The following is a 26,311-nucleotide window of genomic DNA, read 5'->3' as shown; positions in this document are numbered from 1 at the left end:
TGAGCAACCAGAACTGCCAAAACCACTGAATTACATACTTTTAATTACTGTTTGTTTTATCTTTATAATCTCTTCAGAATGAGCTTCAAGCAAAAGGCCTAAAAAATGTTCTCTACATAAAAGGAATAAAAATCCTAAAATATTATTACCAGAAATGCTTAATTTCCATCTTAAGTGGAAAATCAGTAGCTAATAAGACACCAAAAACTCCATTTGCATATATGCATATACTCTGTTTTAGAGTAGTGGTTTGCAAATTATTGTCCACTGACTCTTAAAGTTGAAATAAACAGAAATAAAAAGATAAGCAAGTAGCATTTCTTCCACATCCCGGAAAACAGATCAGCTCCAGTTTTATCTGTTATATATTTCTGGTTGCTATTTAAGGTTTTATTTGAAAAAGTGATTCCACTGCTTAATTTTTTTTTTAACTACTTGGAGCACTACATCTTTGTCAAAATAAAATCAATCTTACAACAGTTCTATATACAGATTACTGGCCTTCCCAAATCTCTGGAAGATAGGGTATTTGATTCATTCTAATTAATACTTTCATCTTCCAAAAGTGAACAAGTATTGAACCGGACAGCTCCCAACCCAAACAATGTTAGCCACTAAATTCCACTGATGTTACCTCCACAAAAGCCACAATTCAGGTCATTAACTTTCTACTAGATGACGAAAACGTTCTACTAGATGACCAAAAAATGACCAGAACAGTCTCAATGTCTTCAAGACTTTATCACTGTAATCAAACTTGTACTTAGGTATGGCACTCTCACACAGTCCTTCTCCCCTTCTCCCTCTACTCAAAAACATGATGGTTTCTCACTGCATTATAAAATCCCAACTCTATCAAAATTTTCTGTGTCTGATTTTGGCCCCAAACAGCTCTAGAGGGCTATCTGCCACTACCTTTTCTCCAATATATCATCCATACATTCTATTCATATTGATTTGCTCTATAAATCTTAAATATCCCATGCTCTTTCATGTGTACTTTTGCTTAAGCCAACCCATGTTCTCATCTAGCTTTCAAAGCCCAGCAGAAAAATCTCCCTTCTCCAAAAACATTTCCCAGATTGAGCCCTACTATTGAATATTCCCAAATCAGTTAGTATGTTCTTTGTGATGTTATTCCTAGAGCTGGCATTGTATAATGTTAAAGACCTAGTTCAGGAACTAAGTATGACAGATCCCAGTAAGACAGAATGTGCATGGAGTACCAATGTAGCAATCTCAAGTTACTGAATTAAAAGCAAAATAAATAACAGGTCTGAGTATCAATGAGCAATTCATCTGAACAATACACCATACTTACTTTTGCTACTAAAATGTATGATATTCACAACTAAATTTCTTGGAATAAAGCATAAAATGGTAACAATAACAATGAAAGCTCATACTTACATGGATGGTGATTCCTGTGTACCAGACACTACTGTAAGCACTTTATAATTATTAACTAGGTTAAGCCTCATGACAACCCTACAGGGTAGGTGCTATCATTATTCCTGACTTTACAGATGCAGAGAGGTGAAGTAACTTGCTCAAGTTCATGCAGCTGGTAAGTGGCAGAGATGGTACTGAAACAAGGCAGTTTAATTCGAGTCCATGCTCTGAAAGCTCTACCCTATTTTATTTCCTAGAGTTCTAAGTGTCAAACACTGAAATCAATCTTAATCTTCACATTAAAACACAGTTTTTTCTTCCCCTACACCTTTTACTAAAATATGAAGTTCCTCCACAACACATGTTCTAAAAGACAGAGTTCAACTCTACAGTAATCATCATACAGGGTTGATTTTCTATAATGAGTAAGGTGTCTTTACCTTGTAATCCACTTTTATCCAAAAAATTGCTTAAGTTAAACAATGTGTTTCTTGAAGCCAAATACTGAATAAAACGCTGGAAAACAAACAAACATTATGTCAAATTAAGATAATGCCATCTAACAAAGTCTAATTTGAGAATGTGGGGGGTGGTTGTGTTTAATACATTCCATTAAGCTTATCTAGCTTAAATTTCTCATTCTCAGTCCTGTTAACTAGTTACTAAACCTAGAAACATAATCCATATTTTTCACTAGCATACAGGAATTGATTAAAGCCTAATACCCATGGCTTCAGTATCAGCGTCTAAAAGGAAGTAGGAACTTTTAACCTAGAACCAGTAATTTTGGCTTTACTGCAGCATATTAGGGCTACAGCTAGTCACACTCAAGTGGAATCTTTATACAGCTACCTAGTGACCCAAATTTTTATGACCTTTTTAAAAACAAAATTATAATCATACAAGAAAACAGTATTACAGATATCCTCCCTTACCCACTGTCCAGATTAAACACACTGCCATATTTACTTCAGATTTTCTTAGAGAAACAAAACATTAAAAACTCTATTGAAGACACACACCTTCAATCTCATTTCCTTCCCTCTTCAAAGGCAATAATTTTCTAAAGTAGGTTTATATCATTCCCACACACATTTCTATAATTTTTCTATATATATATCCTATAAACTGTACATAATTTTTTCTATTTTAAATTTACAGAAAAATCATACTGTATTCTTTTCCAAAGTGCTTTTTAACAACTTTTTCCCAAGAAAAAGTATTTAATTAATATACGTAGAACCAGTTAATTCATTTTAAATGATGTTCTAGCATTTCAAAGGCCAGTATATCATTACGTATCCATTTCTTATCCAGTTCTTTCCAATTTCACTATTATTAACCATGTTTCATGGACATCTTTGTACTTGGTCTCCATGTGCAAACATACAAAAGTTTCTCATGATATAAACTTAGGCTTGAATTTTTGGGTCAGCATGTATGCAAAAGTTCATCTTCTCAAAATACTGTCAAAATTCTCTCCAAAGTTCTTACCACAGAACACAACCTTAACTTCCCTTTACATACAACCTCTAAAATAGAGCTAATTCCTTTCAATTTCACTTCCCCTTAAGATTTCATTTTTTTTTTTTAATACATGCAGAGGGTTACTATCAATTAGGATATACACCAGCACTCCTCTAATTCAATCTTGTTTCATCTGCGTTCACCCCAACTACCAAGCCAGGATTTTGAAAAACAATTTATAAATCAAATACTGATGTTTCATCACTTATCCTAAAACAACTGGTTTCAAAAAGGTGTTAAAATATCCTAAGACAGTATTAGACCCCATGATTTTCATAACCTGTGATAATTCATTGTTGTGGGAAACCCATCCTGTGCATTGTAATGTTTAAAAGCATTCCTGGCCTCTCTACCTACAGATGCCAATAGCAACCCCATCATTTGCAACAAATGTCCCCTAGCAGGGGCAGGACAGATCACTCTCCTCCTTGCCCTATGGTATTCTCATCACCACAACAGAGTAAAATCCTATGCATACTCTCTCACAGACTACTAAACCTGCCAATAAGAAGAGTATCGAATTTGTCTTAGCTGTTTAAGGGAAATAAACATGAGTTTATCTAAAAACCACAATGAAATACTATCTTTCTCCTCTTATTAGTCAACTGTAAGGAACCGCTGTCAACTTTCTGTTTCCTTACTTTTATCAAAGTTTTGTGTCTAGTATTATCACCTTATTCATAGTCCTGGAAAGCCATGACTAATAGTCTTCCTCTTTATCTGGCATTCTAATTGGTTATACTCGTGGCTTTTTCTTTTTAAAGGATAAACTACATTTTCTTTAAAAAAGGTGAAAAATGATATATAAGCCTGAAATTCTTCACAGTAAATAATCATGATCTTAAGTAAACACAATCCCAATAAAAGCAGAAAACTGTTATCATAGTTAAGATAAAAAAATGCTTCAAGTTATGCTAAAGTTAGTATATATAAACATTCCTACTGACTCCATACACTGGTTACAATAAATCAGAAAACTGAGTCATGTCTGTTGACTGAGACATCATATTTCAGGTAACTTCTGGGAATAACTTTTAAAACTTAAACACTACAAATAAAGTCATCCAATGTGATGCTGCTGTAACAGTGAATAATCAGAAAGCTAAATTTCTAGGAAAGGGAAAGTTAAGAAAATTATGGAATATATGATCCATTAAATTGTCACTAAAGATAATAAATACAAAAAAAAAACAAACACAGAACATGGAAATGCTTATGGTATGACATGATATAAAAAAGCTAAATATAATAGTTTGTCTAAATTATGGTTATAGCTATTAAAAACAAGGACCAGAAGAGAACACCACAATGTGCATGTAGTAAGATCTGTTGCAATGATCAAGTTGAAGGTAAACTCTGGCTTTAATTCTAAACTAATTTAATGATTCTCTATTGGTATCTTCCCAAAATGACAGAAAAGCCTTAGCACTGAAAGCCCCAAATGAGTAACATGATGGATGTCAGAAAGTCATTATGCTCAAAAGTCTAATACCAACACCTGAAGTCTCTCCCCATCTCTCAACAATTGGTGGGCTGCATTTTTCTAAGGTGCACACTAAGTATAGATTTATCTAGTTGCATTCAAGTATTCTTGTAACACAATAAAAAAATCAGCCACTAGCCTATCATGGAAAACAAGATGATTCTCTCCAAACATTAAAATACAAAAGCTTATGCATCTTTTTGTTACCCTTTAGGGCAATGAAGACTTCAGTGAAGGTTTAAGACACCTTTCTGCTTAAGAAGGCACTCTTTAGACTCTTAAACACAGAGGAACAAACTGAGGGTGGATGGGGGAGAGGGGAAAATGGGTGATGGGCACCTAAGGAGGGCACTTGGGATGAGCACTGGGGGTTGAATGGAAGCCAATCTGACAATAAATTATATTTATAAATAAAAAAGGGCACTCTTTAATCAGTCCCTCTCAGCAAATGCCATCTTAGTGCTCAATGTAACAGCTTTGAACTAGACAAAGCGGTTCCAAAGACAACTATATAAAATCAGGGAGAAATCTGATTGGCCATAATAAAGCACACAGATATAGACAAACATACAGTCTATGCACAAGGCCTGCAAAACCTAGTGCTGCTTACGGAATCTACCTCTAGACATTAATCCCTATTTCTTGATCCCATTATTCAAAATGCTCTGGGCTTTGACCCATTATCCTTCCTCAAATTGTAGAAGCTACAATTTTATTTCTGCCTAGCCCCCTTGCCCTTTTTACCTATATAATTTGGTTGCTAAAGCCATTCCTGAAGTTTCCATGAGAGAAGCAAGCTGAATAATCAGTCATCACACCAGTATGCTTGTTAATCAAAAATTTGGCTTACCTCATTTCCATACACCATCAAATGATGAGTTGTAATGAGAGATTTGAAGACCACGACCCAACTACTATTAGTAGTTCTTTCAAATAAACTGTCTGCCAACTGTGGGATGTTCACATTCATCTCATTTGTGCACTGAATTAAGTCTGCAATTAAAAAAAAAAAAAGACTTACTCTGCAGCTTTAATTTATTATTAATGTCGGATGTGCATGCTAACGGGTGAAAAATCTAACAGTGGAGCAACAATAGATAGTTTGGAGAAGTTATTAAAAATCTCTTAGGAGAATAATTGAGACCACTATAATCCACCTGAGAAGTAACACTGATTAGGAAGGATAATATTAATTACAAAGGATTAGGAAGAATAATATTGATTAGAAGGATATTGATTAGGATCATATAAAGGATCAATACCATTAAGTAAATCAAATTTCCTCAGAATAATTCACCCTCAACTATTTTATTGATCTCAAAAAGAACTATTTTAAGGCCCTGTAGAACTTTCAGTTCTCTTATTACTCATAAACCCTCAGAACTACAATGTTAGTATTATTCATCCCTACCATTCAAAAAAACACAAACAAACAGACATATAGAAGCATGAACAAACTGAAGGTCAAATGACCTTTATTAATATTCTCCCTAGAATGTTGTGTTTGTACTATAAGGAAGATAGAGCAGATATGTGGTCTGTGAGTGGGTAGGATCTCGGTTTATATAAAATTTTCATTCTTCTCACCCTTCAGTTTTACCATTAGCTCAGTCATCAGCTGATATCAACTAGCTAACTCTAACAAAACTGGAAATGAACTGAAGCTTCTTGTTGCATACATGTCCAAGAAGCAATGATCCAAGAACTCTATTTGCTATTACTCTGAAAACAGCTAAAACAATCTAAGTTCCAATTTTATATTTCAAGTGGGAGAGCATAACTATAAAATGGTTTAATATACAATTGTTTCAGCCCCGAAACTGGGGGGGGGGGGGGGGGGGGGGGGGAGGCAGCTCTTAATAACCTCAGAGTTTTACCTCCAATCTACTTAAGGGATATTATTGGCAAATTCAGTGAAGAAAATATAAAATACAATCCAATTGAGAGAATAGAAAGGAAGAAATGAGTTGTTTCACTTGTAAAGTAACATATAAAAAATGTATAAATATCTCAGCTATAACTGTGGTAAAGGGAAAGAAACTAAAGTTATTCATGACTCATAAGTAGTTTGTCCATTTTTAATCTTCAGCACATAATGATTAAATAAAAATTCAAGTGACCTAGCTTGGCCTTGATCACTAGCAAGAAACACTAATGTAACTATGACCATTTTATCTGCTTACAATCTTTTAAAAACATTTCTTCTTATAGGTCCAATTATTATACAAAGTAACATTTGATAACAAATGAATTTTAGATAAGCAGTCACCCTAGCCAACAAAGCTTAAAGAACAAAGCACAAAACAGTCCAACAGAGTGCCCATGGAACAGAAGAATGACACAAGGCTTTCACAATTCATACTTGCAACAAAAATTAAACAGTACTTTCACAATTTGGTGTGTATGGTTCAGTTTCTGATAGTAAAAAAACACAATTTGATCTCTGCCTTATCTGAATTTTCTTGAACAGTACTTCATACCTGTCATACAGCACTAAATATATCACATACACCTTATTCCCAAAGTTAAGCTTTCTCTGCCTCTCAAAAAATAATGAGGGCAAGGCATATATATCTGTCTTGCTCCTTTTGAATCCTTTAGAACCTGAAGCTCATTGATCAAGGTCTGAACCCAATTATAAGGAGTTATCTTAATTTTTTTCCTCCATTTATCTTGATATATCTGTATTTTTTCTTTTTTAATGTTTTATTTTTGAGAGAGAGAGAGACAGAACATGAGTGGGAGGGGCAGAGAGAGGGAGACACAGAATCTGAAGCAGGCTCCAGGCTCTGAGCTGTCAGCACAGAGCCCGATGTGGGGCTCAAACCCACGAACAGTAAGATCATGATCTGAACTAAAGTTGGCCACTTAACCAACTGAACCACCCAGGCACCCCAGATATATCTATATTTTTCTATATCCTTCCAGAAACTATCTTGATAAGCTATTCAATTCTTAAACATGTTTACTTCCCCATGATGGTATCATTTTATACACCTCAGAATCTTTTTTAGCTTTCAAAACTGAACTTGTCACAAAATTTGTCACAATACTACCCCAAAAGTGCTCCTACCTGTGTGTTTATATACACTCCCTACAGCCCATCAATAACTAAGTCTCCTAAATCTCCAGCCATTGTACTTGTTCCTCTCCATTACACTGTCATTGCCAAAGCCAGAATTCAAGTCCTATTTATTTCCTAACCAGGAGGTACCACCACTCCTGAAAGTATTCAGAAATTGGGGAGGGGGATTAACACACAGAGTTTTTACTGGCATTTAATATCAAGTGGGAAACTAACCATCCTGCAATGCACAATCAGCACTTCATAATTTAAAACTACTCTACCCATCGGGGTACCTGGCTGGCTCAATAGATAGAGCACGTGACTCTTGATCTCAGTGTCATGAGCCCAGGCCCCAAGTTGGGCACAGAACCTACTTAAAAAAAATTTTTTTTTAAATAAATAAAACTGCTCCACCCAAAATTGTCCCCACTGAGAAATGTTGAACTGACTGGCTGCTTCACTTCTGATTTGGGGTCTCACTCACCTCACACCCCTAAACAGTCTCTAAACTGACCAAAGAAAGATCTACAACACAACACTGTCACTGCCTAACCTCAGTGAGGTCCCTACTACTTACAGGACGGCACACATTCTGTCCTCGTCAATATCCTCCCTTCTTGACTTTTGGCTTCCAAAACAGAACCACTCTCCAGTTTTCCCTGATGTACCTTGCTGTTTCACACCTGAATCTTTTCATTCTTACTCATTCTTCGAAATGAGTCAAGTGTTCCCTTTCACATTCTAAAGTACTCGCCAGTCACTAAAGCTGACACATAATCCTACACTACAGAATTATTCCATACTATAATTATCTACTTACAAATGATTTTCTTCTAACTAGTTTGAAAGACCTTAAAAGGAGGCTCCAAACATTTTTGTTAGCAATTTCCATACTCTTCATCACAGAGGTAAGTAAAATGCTACATTAGTCAGAAAGAGCCTGATCTGGGGCGCCTGGGTGACTTACTCAGTTGAGTGTCCGACTTTAGCTCAGGTCATGATCTCACAATTCATGAATTTGAGCCCCATATTGGGTACCACAATAACACTGCAAAGCCTGCTTGGGATTCTCTCTCTCTCTCTGCCCCTCTCCCTCCCTCAAAATAAACTTTTTTTTTTTTTTTTAGAGTCTGATCTTAAATGAAGCAAAAAGTAGATTTTAGTTTCAACAACTAGAGGATTTTACATATATTAGAATTTATACATTTTACCAGTGCTATGTAATCCCTCTGTGACCAGCTCTCTCCTCTGTATAACTTTGCTTCAGTTACACTGACGTCTCCTTTGCAGTGCCTCCCAAAGGCCAAATACTCTTACCACAGGTGCTCAGGACCTGCTGTTCTTTCTACCTAGAATACACTTCTCCCAGATATCTACACTTCTTGCTCCCACATTTTATTCCTATAGATCTTTGCTCAAATGTCACCTTATCAGATAACTCTTCTGAATAATTATACAAAATTACAAAGCCTCAGGGCACTCTTCTACCTCCAAACCATCACTATCCACCCCCTTAACTCTTGTTTTGTCTCCAGAGCACTTACCACCTAATTCATCTTACTGTATTTAATGTTTTTCTCTCTCAATCAAAATCTAAGTTCCAGGGGTGCCTGGGTGGCTCAGTCAGCTAAGCGTCTGACTCTTGATCTCAGCCCAGGTCATGATCTGACAGTTCGTGAGTTCACAAGCCCCACATTGGGCTCTGCGCTGTCAGCTATCTATTGCTTGGGATTCTCTCTCTTCCTCTCTGCCTCTCCTCCATTCTCTCTCTTTCTCAAAAAAATATAAACATTAAAATAAGTAAATAAAATCTTAGAGCTCTTAAAAAAAAAAATCTAAGTTCCATGTGGGCAGGGCTCTGTTTTGTTCTCTGCTATATCCCTTAAGGTCCAGAATAGTGCCTCATGTATAGTGGTCACTCATACTTTTTGATTCATTTTAATAAGCATATTATTATAAGCATACACAGCCTTAGCATGACTTTTTTTTAAAGGCATCCAAAATGGTATTTTTTACATAGACTAAAACCAACAATTTCAGACTATCTGCACAATCTGCTATTCCCAAAAGAATAAAGAACCTGAGCCCATTACATGTGGAAATTTTCAAATTTCAAATTTAAGAGTATCTAACAAATAAAGGTTATTATTTGCTTATGAAAACAATACTTTAGAAATTTCTACACTTTAGAAATGACCACATAAAAACTGAAGGATAACTCCAGAAACTAAAATATAGCACTTCACATGAAACGGGAAAAAGAAATAAGCATTCATGTAGAGATTAGGAACCCAGAGTAGAGCAAATGCAAAACCAAAGTTATATAAATACTGCTGAGAAAAAATACTGAATCATTACACCAACTCTACAGACTATACTTCCCCCATAGTATTTTAAGCAGTACTCCAGGCAGTAATTTTTCCTCCGCACAATGTTTCTACTACAACAATAACCTGAAAATGCTTCCAAGTCTGAGCTCTAACAACTCAGGAAAAAAATGTTTTCCCACTTCTGACTAACCAAAAGCAAATAATTCCAAATAAGAATCATGCATATTATGGGAATCTTGACAGCTACTGCTTTCCCTATTCTCAATTCAGAAGACTTCAGTTCTTAAAAACCACAAACTTGGTATTAAATTTCCCTTACCAATCGAAAGGGTTCCAAAATAGAAACACATCTTATATTTTCTTTTAGTTATTTCCCTTAAGAATATAAAAACTAAATACCTTCTTGAATTTTACATTATAAATAATTCATAAACCTCACACTCAAAAAAATTACTACATGGGATACAGGATCTATGCTTTAGGTACAGAAGAGAATTTTCAAGAGGATTTCTAGTATTTAAGGTCAAGAAGAAAATAGGCCTACTAAGGAAATGAAGAGCATTTTTCCAGAGACAGTGGAAAAAACCAATTCCTACTATACAAACAAAATACTCTCCCTTTTACTATTTAATATGCCCTTCCAATGTCTGTGGCAGGTAGACATTAATTGTATCAACACAGGCAAGACTTGCCCAAAGGTTAGGTCACACGAGCTCACTACAAAGTAGTAACAAATTTAGGATCAGAATTAAATTTTGTAAAAGATAAGGTGTTTAGAAACATATATACCAAATGAATATCCAAATAGCCAATCTAGTGCAAGTACTAAACTTCTAATCAATTTAAAACGAAAATAGTAAAAAAAAAAAAAAAAAAAAAAAGTAATGAAATGCAGAACAGTATTTTTGTATTCAGAGGAAAACGTTCAGCAAAATATCAAAAATTTAGTAGTAACCAATTACCAAATGGCTTCATTAATGTTACAGCCATATTCCTAGTGCAGGCCACTAGCCTATACACATCTCCCAAGGCAAAGTTCACTAACTTTAGAAACTTAAGCCACTTAGAGTTCACTTTCACAACTCAGGCAAACACCATCAGCAGAATGTATAGGGTCTCAAGTTCCCAACTGTACAGGCATTCACTAGGCTATATCAAAACTATGCTGATACCCAAGTAGATTTTTTTAATAAATAAACTTGGCCAAAAATAATAGTAAAAAACAAACAAAAAAACCTACAATGTATCATAATCACTCAGCCAAATGCTACTATCTCTTTCAAAATGATCACTCTGAAACCTACTGGTTTTTTTGGTGTGTATGTGTATCTACCTCGTAAATTTTGAGGATTAGTTAATGCTACTGGAACTACAAAGGAAATGCTCAACAAATACTGGTAATTAAGTACTACTATATAACATATAATATACCTATGTCACATACATTAATAAACATCTGTAGTTTAAACAATTCAAAATTTCTATGTGTTTTATATCAATTACATTTTCCTACTGTTAACCCCCCTTCACCCATTTCTCCCACCCTCATTCCCCACCTCTTGCAACCACCAATCTGTTTCCTGTATCTATGAACTTTTTTTAGATTCCTCAAATAAGAGAGAGAACATAGTATGTGTCTTTCTGTCTGACTTATTTCACTTAGCATAATGCCTTGGAGGTCCATCCATGATGCTGCAAATGGCAAGATATCATTCTTTTCATGGCTGAATAATATTCCACTGTGCATATACCACAATCTCCTTATACATTCATCCATCAATGGACACTTAGGATGTTTCCATATCTTGGCTATCATACATAATACTGCAATGAACATGAGGGTACATGTATCTTTTCAAGTTAATGTTTCCATTTTCTTCAGATAAATACACCAAAATGGAAATGCTGGATCATATAGTTCTATTTTCAATTTGATGAACCTCCAGGTTTTCCACAGTAGGTACACCAATTTACAGTCTCACTAACTGTGCACAAGAACTCCCTCTTCTCTACATCCTTGCCAACACTTGGTATTTGTCTTTTTGATAAAGGCCCCTTTCCCAGGAGTGAGGTGGTAACTCACTGTGGTTTTGATTTGTATTTCCCTGATGATTAATGATGTTTAGCATCTCTTTACATTCCTGTTGGCTATCTGTATGTTTTCTTTGAAAAAAATGTCTATTCAGATCCTCAGCCACTTTTTAATTGAATTGTTTGGTTTTTGGTTTTGACTTGTATGTGTTATTTACCTGTTAGCCCCTTATCAGATATGACTTGCAAATATTTTCTCCCATTCAGTACATTGCCTTTTGGTTTTGTTGACCGTTTCCTTTGTAGTGCAAAAGCTTTTTTAGTATTATGCAGTCCCACCTATTTTTGCTTTTGTTGCTTCTGCTTTGTGTGTCAGATTCAAAAAGTCATCACCAAAACCTATGTCAGGGAGTTTACCACCTCTTTTCTTCTAGGAGTTTTGTGATTCCAGGTCTTACATTCAGGTCTTTAATCCACTTTTTATTTAATTTGTGTATGGTTAAGACAGTGGTCAAGTTTCTTTCTTTTGCATGTAGCAGTCCAGGTTTCCCAGCACCATTTGATGAAGAAACTATTCTTTCCCTAATGTGTATTCTTGGCTCCTTTGTCATAAGTTAATTGATCATATATGCATGCATTTATTTGTAGGCTCTCTATTCTGTTCCATTGATCTATATGCCTACTTTTATGACAATACCATACTGTTTTAACTGTTTCAAACATTTTTATTTTTTAAATGTTTATTTATTTTGAGAGAAAGAGAGTGGGGAAGGGGCAGAGAGAGGGAGAGAGAGAATCCCAAGCAGGCTCTGCACTGTCAGCATAGAGCCCAATGCAGGGTTCGATCCCACAAACTGTGAGATCATGACCTGAGCTGAAATCAAGAGTTAGACCCTTAACTGTTAGAGCCACCCAAGCACCCCAATACCATACTGCTTTAATTACTATAGCTTTGTAATATAGTTTAAAATCAGGGAGGGTGTGTGATGCCTGCAGCTTTGTTCTTCTTTCTCAAGACTGCTTTGGCTATTTGTGTGTGGTGGTTGTTTTTGTGTAGTTTCATACAAATTTAAGAATTATTCTATTTCTTTGAAAAAATGGCATTGGAATTTTGATAGGAATTGCACTGAATCTGTAGATTGCTGTGGGTACTAGGGATATTTTAACAATATTAATTCTTCCAATCCATGAACGCAGAGTATCTTCACATATGTGTTTTCCTCAATTCCTTTCATTAAGCCCTGTAGTTTTCAATACAGGCCTTTCACTTCCTTTAAGTTTATTCCTAGGTATTTTTCTTCTTTTTTGATTCAATTGTAAATGGGATTGTTTTATTTCCCTAATTCATTATTAGTACACAGAAATGCAACAAAATTTTGTGTATTTTTTATCCGAACACTTTACTGAATTTGTTTATTAGTTCTAACAGTTTTTTTGATGAAGTCTTGAGGGTTTTCTATATAATATCATGTCATCTGCAAACAGTGACAGTTTAACTTTTTCCTTTCCAACATGGATTGCCTTTAATTTCTTTTTCCTGCCTAGTTGCTCTGGGTAGGATTTCCAGTACTATGTTGAATAGAAGTGGCAAAGAGTGGACATTCTTGTCTTGTTCTTTCTTGATTTTAGAGGAAAGACTTTGAGCTTTTTACTGTTGAATAGGATGTTCGCTGTGGGCTTATGATACTTTTTGCAACTGCCTTCAGAATCAATTTCAATAACATGACCAATTTCTTCAGTCATCTGGAAAATTGGAGATACACTGAATCTGGAAGGCAAATTCAGTAAATCATCAAATGTTGCTTCATTGATCAGATCTTCGACATCTTTCCTGGGTAGGAGTACAAATAGGTAGGAACAAATATTCACCAAGAAACAGTAACAAAAATAGCCAAGAAACAGTAGCAGACAAATTTCTGAACTTGTGCTTTTTAAAAATACCAGCAACATTATTCTCATTTAGCAAAAACTTGAAAGTATTTCTAAAACATGCTAGTTGAAATCAGACTTAAGCCCAAAGAATTATACACAGAGGCACATCTGCCCTTGTCATAAGCATCAAAAGTGTGAGAATTGGAATGCATGGTTTTATACCTTATTCCACTCAATTTTTTGTGTAAGGGTAACAAATTAAGATGTAACTTACCATTTTATCTTTATAGTTTGCGGGTACTCTGTGTGAAACACAATGCTACACTTTTGCATAATTCCCATTAGAACTAATTCAGAAATAGGGTCTTCATAGATTAACTTATGCCTTAAGAAAAAAAAAATCTAACCAACTTATTAATTTGATGTGAAGATAAAAAACTGGGGAAAGACTTACATACTATAGAATTCAGTACAAGTAGCAAAGATTGAGTTAATTTGAAAAGAGGATAGAAGGGTGCATTTCAAAGTATTAATAAGGAATAAAGATGTCCGAATGGCTTTGATAAAAGTGCTATGAAGTTAAAGGAACTAAGTTACAATGTAAGAGGACATGTTCAATAATGGAGGAAATAGTTCATTACATGACAGTGGTCTGACAATGAAATACTATGAGGCCAACAAACACAGGGCAAAAAAAGCTGACAAGGGAAAAATGCTGATAGTTCATTAAATCAAAGCCATGTTAAAGAACAATACACAGTAAGATTTCATTTTTAAAATTGTAAGCATATAATATTTTCTGATATATACTGATATGCCTAAATAGGTTGATGCAAAAACAACTGAACACTTTCAAACTTATTCAGCAACTAAGTTATATATGAACAGTAATCAAAATCAATATGTAAAGAACTATATCACTATTATTTAATTTTACAAATCTCAATAAGCACCTCTCATGTCACACATCAAATACCAATCCTGTACCAACTTATTAATTGGATGTGAAGGTGAAAACTGGGGAAAGACTCACGTACTACAGAATGTTTAGTACAAGTAACAAGGACTTAATTTGAAAAGAGGAGGGAAGGGTGCGTTTCAGAGTATTAAAAGTAAATAAAGATATCCAAATGGCTTCGATAACAAGTACTATGAAGCTAAAGGAGCTAAATCAATGCACAAGGACATTCCAGACCCTCTGGGGCATACCATGATCAATGGCAGAAAGGACAGCCACATGTGTTCATTTATTTCCTCAAGCATGTGAGGAAGAGGTGATACACGCACAAGAGTTGCATGGCAAGACAGCTGAAATCTGGTAGCCACTGTTCCATTAAGTAGGCCAATATGGAACAAAAGTTCAAGCTCTCACCATGGTAGAAGGCCCTTAAGTTATCTCCAAAACCCACCAAGTAAGGAAGGCAAAGGCCCACTTTACTAAAAACCAAACCAAAACAAAAACATACAGCAGCTGCAGGAAAAACCAATCTGTGAGCACAACTAGATATGCTATTTCTGTCACTGTGTTCTCTGCAAAATTAACAAAAGATTCACAAATATGAAAACTAAGAAAAATAAAGATAACTCTACAATTTGGTGATAGTACATGTTATATTTAACCTGTTTATTCCATGGTGTTTCTTTCCTTTTAACTGATTTTTTTAATCACCATGTAAAACGAGGTTTTTCTTCCCTTAAAACTATTCAACAGAAAAATTACTATAACCATGCCATTACAAATTCATTATCTGGCTATCCCTATTTATTTTAAACAAAGTCTTTTTAAAGATGCATTAACTCTAAAAGACCTCTATCAGTGCTAATTTCAGGTGCTTATGGAAGCCACCCAAAAAAATCAATTTTTGTAAATAGACGAATAAAAAATTTGACATATTTAGAAAGTATTTCTAAGTCTGCAGCATATGTGGGATATATCACATAAATGTCAAGTGTTGTGTTTTCAGAACACTTTAAAAAACAACAAAAAACAAAAGACTGACCTCCTCTATATCTGCAGGAAAGAAATACAACTAAGGAGGGAATACCTAAGAATTCAGATGAAGCTAGGTAAACAAAGTCAACCCTAAGATACTCTACATTAGTATCTGGCTGAAACTTAGCCTCTTAAGTGATAGTGAAAACAAGCCAAGTTTGCTGAACTGTCTATACTTTAATTTTAAAAGTGCAAAATAAAGTGTTTTAGTTAATGGAATCATTACGTAACAGCTCTAAAATTGTAATCAATATACAAGTGTCTTTTTCAAATCAGTCCAACCTATGTCTCTTAAAATCATCTATCTTTATTTATGCATTTGCCTCTTCACCCACAAATCTTTTATAAATACATAAATCTTATGAGAGCTGAAGGAAGTTTAAGTCATAAAAATGCTCTATAGAAAAACACATACTCTTTGAATACTCTCAGAATTCACTACCAATGATTTATATTTTCCAGCAAAAAAGGTCATTCTTTTTTCCCCCATTATCAAAATGTTTTAGCTCCTATATAAGCATTCTTAATATTAAAAAAAAAAAATCTGAAAACCTACAGCTTCTCCTGGGTGTTCTGGTGTATTCTGCATTCCTACCACTAGATGGCAGACTGTACAGAGAAACAGTAAGACTCTAGGAAGAACACAGGTGGGTTCAGGTTTATCTCAATTTTGAGACTGTTTAGGATTCCATTCTAGTACTCCAAAGTGGTGATTTCCAAACCTTGACAACCTAGTCCCATCCCAGATTCCAAATAAGGATCTTAGGGGTGAGGAAAATCATATGAGAGTAAGTACTACCCCCAAAGGCAACTATTACTTCTGTTAATTTTTAATTTACCAGAAAAATGTAAGATGATAAAGTTACCTAACAGAATAAAACACGTGGCTTGATATAAGAATAAAAAATATTTATTTATAGGAAAACAAAATGAAAGCATTACAGTGATCCAACATATAAAAACACCACTTCCACAATATAAACAAAGGTGTTTTCCTTCCCTTCTTTGAAGATCTGAAGTTTCAGAATCATCATCCTACCTGCAGGAAAGGAAACATGTAAGTATCAAGTAATTTAAGAGTAAATACAAAAATTACAAATTCTGTCTTTTTGCATTACATTTTAAGAACTTAATACTTCATCAGCCCACTTAAGAAGATATAACCAGGATTCTTAAAAATAATCTAATACTGGATCAGAAACACAAAAAATGATTTCCTAAGCAAAATAAAAGGTCAAGTAACAACTCATTGCGAGTACTGCACTTACCGCCATCAAGGCTGTAAACCAGAAGAACAGTCCAGGGGAGCAGGAAAAAATGAAAAGAATTCCTTCATTCCAACAAGACCAAGAAAAAGGAATCAAAGCTTGACAAGTTCCTCAAATGCAGATCAGAGTACTATGTAGGAAAAAAAATTATCTGTGGTCCAAGGAACTGGGACTAAGTATGGAGAAAAGTATGTTATTAGTAGGAGGTGATCAAGTGTCCTGGTTTTCCTGAAACAGTTCTGTTTTACACCTATTGTCTCAGTGTCCCATTCAAATAGCACATCCTTTCACTCTCAAAAGTGACCCAGTTTGGAATATAAATTATATGTCACCCTAGTTATAAGTGACCTAATAAAAGTCTACATGTAGCTAAGGAATTAATACACTACCACCATGTACTCCTAGGGTATTTGTATTTTCTTTCTGAAGTGCTATATTGTCCTTCTCCAGCCTTCTTAAAACACAAACAAGCTTCGATTCTATTTGTTTTGTCCTCTCACCCTCAACCCATGGGCATTTTCCTAACATCAATCTCTGGTTCTATTTGTTTCACCCTGAGAAAATTATCTCCTAACTTGAGCAAAAACCTCTATGCAAAGCATTCTCAAATTTCTTCTCTGAAAACCAGTCTAAGGTTGTCTGGGGAATTGGAGATACTAGAAAATTTCACCTCTATATCCGAAAATATTTGATGCATGAAAAAAGAGTATCATCTCAACTATAATCTGAGTGTCCCTTTTTTGTTTTAAGCAATCAATATTCATCCTTTACTCTGTTAAAATAAATTCAGGAATATTTTGTTTTCCTGTGTCTTCCACAATGTGTGACATGATGGTATAAATATTTATAGATTTATACGTGAAACAAAAGTCTATTTCTCCATTCATAATACTGGTTGCGGGGGGGGAGGGGTGGAGAATAACGGGCAAAAAGTCATACCTAGGTTATACTATAACAGCCCAGCCTATGTCTTAAAAGTAAGTAAGTTAGGTAGTAAGCCCAAAGATTTTCATGGCTTTTCTAAACAATTTAAAGTATGCCTAGTCATAGTGAATAATAAATTGCAGTTAGACTCTCTGGGACTGTGCACCTCATCCAGAAAACACAACATGTTCATGTCCTGGATGCAATTAGAACAATAGATGGAACAATATATTCCATCTTCCCATAGCCTTGCAAACCTTAGTATGAGCAAGTAGAAATTCCATATATTCTACAATATTCATCATATGCCAAATAGTCTTAGGAGTTAGAAATTTGCAATAGTGGACAAAGTTGCTGCCCTCAGGAAGCTTATACACTAGTGGGGAGACACAATCAATAAACTAATGAACAAATATATGTCAGATGGTGATAAATGGCTAAGGATTTCTTAGCACTTAAGGAGTATAGGACACGTGTTTGGGTAGGTTGCTAATTATACATGATAATCAGGAGTCTTTGGATAAACAGATTTGAAAATCACAGTAACAATGCTCATGTGTCACCAGTTGCCTCTATGGAACTGACTACCATGATCAATTACATCTCCCAGAGAGTGGGGAAGTATGAAGGTATCCTATTCATTCTGTATCACAAATGTCTGCTCCACCCTTGCCAAACCACCCTTGCAAAACCAAAGTCTCATTGAACAGAAACCTTCTCTTGTTGATTCTACAAAGCCTCCAGTTTCATGTAGATTAAGTAGGGACTGGGAATCTCATTTATTTATTCACGCACTTCACCATTAAATCAAAGTGACCTTGTGTCAAAATTACACCAGCCTTTTACTACAGTTCATTAAATTCTGCATTTGTGGCAAGCAGGTATCAAAAGACCCTTCTAAACCATTAACAAATGAAGGCCTTTTCTAAAAAATCTTTTTTCAAACCCCTGTAAACAGTAATGACATATACAGCCAGAAAATAGTTAAGCACCAAATAATAAGCTATCTACACAGCTTTAAGTTTCAAAATAATGCTCTGTAAGTGAAAAATATGAGTTACTAATATTATAAATCTCCATAAAATGAAATAGAAGTATTTTTCCTAATAAGCCTTAAACCTAAGCCTTTAAGTTTCTACAAGAAGGAATAATCACTAGGAGTGTTTCAACAAAAAATATCTCCACCCTCACACGTTTCGTAACTATACAACTGTTCTTCTAAAATTCCATTATGGCCCATGTTTGCCTATTTCTCAGCATAAAAAACAATTCATCCTCTGACAAATCCCCTTCTTAAAAGGCATACCTTTTGAGATAAAAATTTGTTTTATAAGCTAGCAAAATCAAAATTGAAGATGTTACTTTTTTTAACATAAAAATTCCATATAAATTATGCCTCAATAATGCTGATTAAAGGAAAAAAAACTCCTACCAGTTTGAATCTAAAAGTTCAAGTTCGGGGGCACCTGGGTGGCTCAGTCAGTTGAGCATCTGACTTTGGCTCAGGTCATGATCTCACGGTTTGTGGTTTTGAGCCCTGTGTTGGGCTCTGTGCTGACAGCTCAGAGCCTGGAGCCTGCTTCAGATTCATGTGTCTCCCTCTCTCTTGCTCTCTGCCCCTCCCCCGCTCACACTCTGTCTCTGTCTCTCTCAAAAATAAATAAATGTAAAAGTCCAAGTTCAGCCATAAAGTGTTTGGTGATCTAAAAAGAATTTTTTTTTTTTTTAAACTTTGTTCATTTAGAGAGACAAAGAAAGCACACCAATGAGAGTGGGGAAGGGGCAGAGAGAGAGACAGAGAGAGAGAATGCCTCCACTGACAGCATGGAGCCTGCTTGGGATTCTCTCTCTCTCTCTCTCTCTCTCTCTCTCTCTCTCTCTGCCCCTCCCCCACACGCTCGCAAGTGTGTGTGTGCGTGCTCTCTCTCAAAAATAAACATTAAAAAATAAGTTGACAAGATCACAACTTATTCTGCACACTGCACAGTTAATTATGGATTTATTTCCCCTAAATATAGGCTTTAAGTATTTCTCAATACAACACATTCCCATAAACAGACTTCTGCTGCTAGAAAATTTAGAAACAAAAAATTTAACACAACATATATTGTACATAACACAGTGGTTTTTTATTTAGTTCTTCTGCTCCTATGTACCAATGATAACAATACTAATAATAAAAGGCTAAGAATAGTCTCAGTTGATTCTTTCATACAAGTAGCTATCTATATTTAGGTAGATAGACAATATCACATATATTTTCAAAATCTATATTCCATCTGTAGACAGACATCTAAATAGTCCCTTAAATTTCTGAGATAATTTATCTTTCTCTTGGTTATGAAAAGGCAATATAAATCTTAAATGGTCTAAAGTAGCAAAGAAAAATTTAACCACCTTTCTCCCTTTCCTATAATATCAACCTTTCACCAATTTCCCTTTTGCTATGATGACAAAAGACCCTCAAATAAGCCTTCTTCTACCCAACTAAAAGGCTACCACTTTGAATACTACTGCTTTTCAAGTATGATCTCTTTCTAAACTTGACAAATATTGGAGAACATTAACTACCTTTTTGTTTCACTGCTATATTGGATACCTTCCAGAATGAATCAGATTGACAGATGGAAAAAAGGGGTGTCTATTTTTAGTTCTTTCTATTCTTTTAAAGTTCATTTCTTCCTATTAGAGCTCTTTTCTGACTTACATTCATTTGATAATCTATCCTAAGTACTATTCATTTCCAATCTCTGCTTCAAACAGTGATGATGAAGGTGCTCATCTCACTATCTCTAAAGCTCTGTTCTAGGCTCTCCCATTTCTTTACATGGTGCCATCCATTTCCATGTGCTAGGACTATACTGTAACAGGATGAAGTGACATCAGAATGAGCAAAGGATGTAGAATCAAATTCCAGATCATTATCATTATGACTTCAGGCAAGTTAATTAGCCACTCACTTTCAACTTCTCTGTATTAATAGGAATAAAATTGCCTTTCACAAAAGTATAGGAACATATTTAGAGTATTTAATAAGCTTTAAATATTACAAATATTGTTAGTTTTACTTAGTATCATATTTTACTGATGAGTTTTCCCTCATCATTTTTCCAATACAGTATTGTGAAACCACTTCCAAATCAATGACTTCTGCACAACCTTCTTTAGAAGGTTTATAAAACTAAACTTCCTCAACTGGAAAATGTAACCATAGTTACATGCATACATGGCAAAATCTTTACACATGCAGATCTCTCTATGCTTTACAAAGTTTCTTCATATCCTTAGTTTTCTATTACAATAGACTTGTGATGATGCAAGGGATGCTCTGTTATCTCCATGGTAAAGATTTAAATACTTGCCTATCTAAGTAACACAATACAGTGGCTGTGTTGGAACTAGATTCTTTAAAACAGTAATCTTTCCACTAGAGGGATAAAGATACACACATATTTTCTCTCAATTCTCTCTCTTCAATCCAAGTAGTCTTGTCATCACCTTATCTTCTAAAATTCATACATCTCTCTTTTTATCTCTCATAAATCTAATTCCCAGTACAGACAGTAACCACTTCTTGTTTGGTACAGTATTTTCTGCTCATTGTCATCATCTTCATTCTGGCTTCATTCTTGTCAACTGAAGATGACAAGATATAAGGAAGGCATCATATCATTCAAACCAAGTTCACAAGGAACAGGTTTCAAGAGTTTGGGACATCTCCAACTCCAAGTGCCTCAGAAACTGTAAGCTTTAATTTACAAACAACCTTTAAAAAGCTGAGAATGTTATAAAACAAAGTCAATTCACCAGATTTCAGGTGAGGAGGCCTAACATGGTTTAACATGAAGAACACATAAAGCAGTTTTCCAGTCCTCTGGCCCAGAGATGTAATCATTACCAATTCTAAGAAATAGCAAAAGAGAAAAACTATGTTTAAATAAAAAAAAAAAAAAAAAAAAAAGCTACAGGTTAGTCACTAAGTTAAGAAAACATAACTCTGATGAAGAAGCTCAAAGAAAAAAGCAATTCTAGGTTAAGTCTACAAGCCCCAAAATAGGAAGCAGCTTAAAAGGTTTCCATCTCCTGTTAAGAAGAAATGCTTTTCGCCCTGCACAGCACCTTCCAGCAGTTTATCAAGGAATGTCTCAGCCTCTGAGCTGCTCTCTAAATAGCTTTCTAACTTAGCTGTCAGTTACAACTCTGTAACTAATTTTTAATTCAGTGTCTATGATTGATCTTTATTGCCACTCAGGTGTGTTGTGGGATGATTCTGGGATGTGCTAGAGAAATTACCTAAAAATAATGCCTTGGTCCACTCTAGGTCACCAATTCAAAGCAATATTTTCCAAGAATATGAACAAAAATAGGTAAGTGTTCATACTGTACCAAGTCTAAAAGTTTGTACTGGATACCTACCACAAATTCCAAACCTGGTAACTAATACACAAGTAAGTAGTTGTGAAATAAAGTTACAAAAGCTGATGTTGAGAAAAGAAAAAGGGGGGAATACTGCACGCTAAACCATAATTTCCCATCATTTAACAGCTGGTTTTACTTCTCAAAGTATAAATTGGCCTAAGGATGATGTGGTTACATCTTCCACATCTGAAAATACAAGACAAAGTGATCATATAAAGAACACACCAGACCTTTCCTCCAGTTTCATACCAAAAGATTAAATGCAGCTATCTTATAACCCTCATGAATATGCAGTTAAAAAAAAAAATTGCAGAGCAATATACTCAATTTTGTATTTACCAACAAATCTTCACATTGGCCTTATAAAATTGAAACCAGACCAATTCCCCCATGACAGCTCCCCTGAAATAAAGCTAATAACTGAAATTAGTGAAATCGGTTTTGTTTGCTACTCACCTAATATAAATGCTACAACTTACCAAAATCCTGCCCCTCTTTCCAAAGATGCTATCTGCAGACAAACTTGGCAGTTATAAAAGGTATCAGCAACTATTAAAACAAGTTTCCTAGATATAATTATGAATTGAATACAATTAAAGATTATTCTAAACTACACCAGTAAATTGCTTATTTAATTTCAAGTCACAAAAGGTTAAAAAAAAAAAAAAATGGCCAAAGAGAAAGCACCACACTGTATTTGAAAGTCAACTCAAAACTAACTACATATACAAGTAATGGAAGTGAAAAGGTTGAGACCAAAAATGAGGAAGCAGCTAGTCAGAAAAACCAATGCAACGTTGGCCTATTCTAGAATTTTAGTATTAATAAGTAGACATAGCCAACCCTCATCCACAATATGTATACAGTATACATATACGTCAGAAACAAAGTCCTTTCAACAAGCAAATAAATTAAGAATCTTTGAAACAATAATGCTTAGAAGAATCCAATGGTTCTAAAGTTAAGGAATAAAAATACAGTTTGAGAAATAATTCACAAACTCATCATGTAACCAAATAATTTTAAGATGGTGTTACTATATGTAAGAGCACATGGTGATGGATTAGTGATGCTCCATTACATACCCATAACTGATCTCCTATTATGATCAACAGCCACCAAATGCAAGATAATTACCCAGCGTAGATCATTCGGTCTACGGCAATAGTTAAGGCATCACCACCCTAACCTTTTTTAGGTATCAATTCATAATCCTGGAACAAACACTATGACCTGATCAAATGATCCAACTAGCTCAAGACCAAGACCCAACATATCTGGATATTTTCAATATAAAGATGAATTCTAACCAAGAAGTATTTCACATTTAAAAAACAAAAAACTGTTAACTAAATAGTACATTAGCTCAGGACACTAAGTCCATTATCTCCATGAAAGATTTATTTAACATTTACTAAGGTACTATTACACAATTACACTAGGCATTACATTCTGGGTACTAGGGATACCAGGATAAATAAAGCTGAGTCCCTGTTTTCAGGAGATAAACATGCACAGAATTAAGAAAGAAAACGAAAAAACGGGCCTCTACAGAAGGACAGGGGAACAATTTGATTACAAATGCTACCCAAGCATGCCTCATTTGGCAGGGTGTAGTGGGAAATAGAAGTGTCCAGTCATCCTTCACCAAACCAGGACATCCAACCCAAATAAACATCCTGTAGTCAACCTGACTGACTGAAGTGAAAAAATGTGGAAAAGCAAGCACGAGACATAGATTGAAAGGCTAGTAGGCAGTCTCTTATTATCAAGTATCCTTTGTATTATTCCCATTTTAAAGAACACTAGAAGAAAATTCTCATTTTTGTTGGCAATTTCCTCCTAAAACGAAGTCACAAAAAAACAGTGCTGCCCCTTCATCCCAATGACAGTAAGATATACAAGTTCAAACTGTTTTTCAAATAATGATGATATGATGGTAGGCGGGGCACTCCAATGGAGATTGAAGCAAAAGCTCATATAGAAACTGTCCATAGTCTTAGTTTTCAAAGCACTAAGCCAAGAACCCAAAAGCTAGAGGGACACAAATATATAACATCACAGAACAGCTGAGCAGGGAGACAATTTAGAAAATAAGAAAAGTAAGTAAGGGATTTCCCTAAGGTCAAATGGAGCTGGGGCAGACCCCCACCCCCAACTCCTCCCATATTTCGGTTCAGGGATTATTCCTTTTGAAGCACATTAATAATTTAAGAAGCAAAGGAAGTGCTGTTTCCAAATGTAATCTTATGTATTTATGAAATTATATTTCTCAAAGAAAGATTTTCTCCTAACAATATCCCATTCCCTAAAAGTCCTCTGTGAGCTAAGAAGTTCTTCAAATCGCCTGACTTCCATTCAAGGTTGTTCACTGAATTTTAATGGTAAAATTTATTCTCTATTTCCTTTTCCTAGTAGAGTCTCAATTTATGTAAGGATTGTGTTATGGTGCAAGACAGAAAGGATTCTTTAAATCTTACTAGCTATTATGCCTATAATGCAAGTTATGCCCTAATTAAATTGATTTGATCAGATTTTGTGAAACACCAAAGACTGAAAAGTCACCTTAAACTTTTATAAAATCTCTATGTCCAGATCAAAATTAGGTATATATCATTTCTGTTTGGAAGACTTTTTCATTCATTCTTGAGCAATCTATGGACTCAGAAATCCAGAAACCTTAGATACTGCCACTATTAATGCAGTCTGTAATAATTAAGGTAATATAAAAAGCATAAAGCAGCAAAATCCCATTTCCAACTTCAAGATCAGCCAAACTCCTTGTCTTCTGTATTTTAGCACTAGTGACAGAAAATAAAGATATAATACAATTTTGAAAATCAGCTCTACAGTAACCAGAAGCTACCTGGAAGTGAGATATATCTAAAGGTTTTATAATTAAAAACCATACTCCACAATCTAGCCTCAAATGCTCCAACTGTATTTCTCCTTACTCCCAAACCAATCTCTTTTCTGGCTCCACAGCACCCCATTCACCCTCTACAATTAGTTAAACAGACTCCTTTGTTCCCCAAACACACTTCCAGCCTTCCTACCTTCAAATGTTTGCTCATGTTGTTTTCCCCACCTCAAATACCTACTGTTCCTGACTACTTCTCATTTAGGGTCCAGTTCTCTCCCTTATCAAAAGCAGTATCTTTGTCTCCTATGATTTTCAACAACATTGACATGAATTTTATCTCACATTACCTGTTAATACAGCTATCTGTATATATCACCTTCCCTACTAGACTGAGGATGTGATCAGCAATTTCACTTTTGGATTTCTCAATAATCTCAAACACAGTAACTCAGATACACAGTAGACACTCACGATGCAATTGCTAATGAGCATATTAATTTCTACAAAACTAGCTAATAAAGTCTTGTTTGGTACAGATCCAGCTTCAGAAAACCTATGAATGACTGATAATTAATATATCATTTGCAGATAAACAGATGTCAGCAATTAAATCACATAAATCAAACATGCCTCCAAGAATCTTGTGACTAACTGGTTTATCAAACCTTTTCTATTCATAGTGGTCATCATCATATGATGATTGTGTTTAAGTTCATTCATAATTTGGAACTCAAAAAAATTCAAAAGCCATGAAGATTGGTGTACCTGATTTTATTTAGCAACCCAAACCACCACGTATAGCAATATTCAGAAGTCCAATTTCATATGCCAAAGTCATCTAACCCCCTGCACAAATGGCAACAGGATTGTACATTCCTTCCTTCCCTATCCCTTTCAATAACCCTACCACAAATTACCTAGGAAAAGGGAAGAACACTTACCCAGTTCCATAGCACTGGCATCTAAAGCTAGGAGAGCAGCTAATAAGCAGGAAGAAAGGGAACTCTAAAAGGAGGATTTGGAGAAAAGGGCTACAGAAGACCAGATCTATCAAAGTAACTCCTGCCCCAATAAGACCTTTAATGGTTCCCTCTCCAGCCTCATCTCCCTCTTACTCTTATGAACACTTCACATTCCACCAC

At 35.0% G+C, this 26,311-nt stretch overlaps 1 protein-coding gene and 1 long non-coding RNA gene across 12 annotated transcripts in view; both read right to left on the bottom strand.

The window, feature by feature from the left end:
• PICALM (phosphatidylinositol binding clathrin assembly protein) overlaps positions 1-26,311 on the bottom strand; it is a 100,611-nt gene that overhangs the window by 62,179 nt on the left and 12,121 nt on the right. For all 11 annotated transcript variants that reach the window (XM_042907080.1, XM_042907074.1, XM_042907075.1 and 8 more), the window contains exons 2-3: positions 5,253-5,395; positions 1,833-1,908 (exon numbers count right to left, since the gene is read on the bottom strand). In XM_042907080.1, coding sequence (XP_042763014.1) covers positions 1,833-1,908; positions 5,253-5,395 — 219 coding nt within the window. The remainder of the gene's footprint in view (positions 1-1,832; positions 1,909-5,252; positions 5,396-26,311) is intronic.
• On the bottom strand, positions 13,929-19,416 carry LOC122201140. The gene is made up of 2 exons (XR_006194100.1): positions 16,964-19,416; positions 13,929-16,734 (listed from the first exon to the last, which is right to left on the bottom strand). It is a non-coding gene; the product is annotated as an uncharacterized LOC122201140 (long non-coding RNA).

This window comes from Panthera leo, chromosome D1, assembly GCF_018350215.1.
Source record: "Panthera leo isolate Ple1 chromosome D1, P.leo_Ple1_pat1.1, whole genome shotgun sequence".
NCBI lineage: Eukaryota > Metazoa > Chordata > Mammalia > Carnivora > Felidae > Panthera > Panthera leo.
The sequence above is the reverse complement of the archived record's forward strand: the minus strand, read 5'-3'. Positions and strand labels throughout refer to the sequence as shown.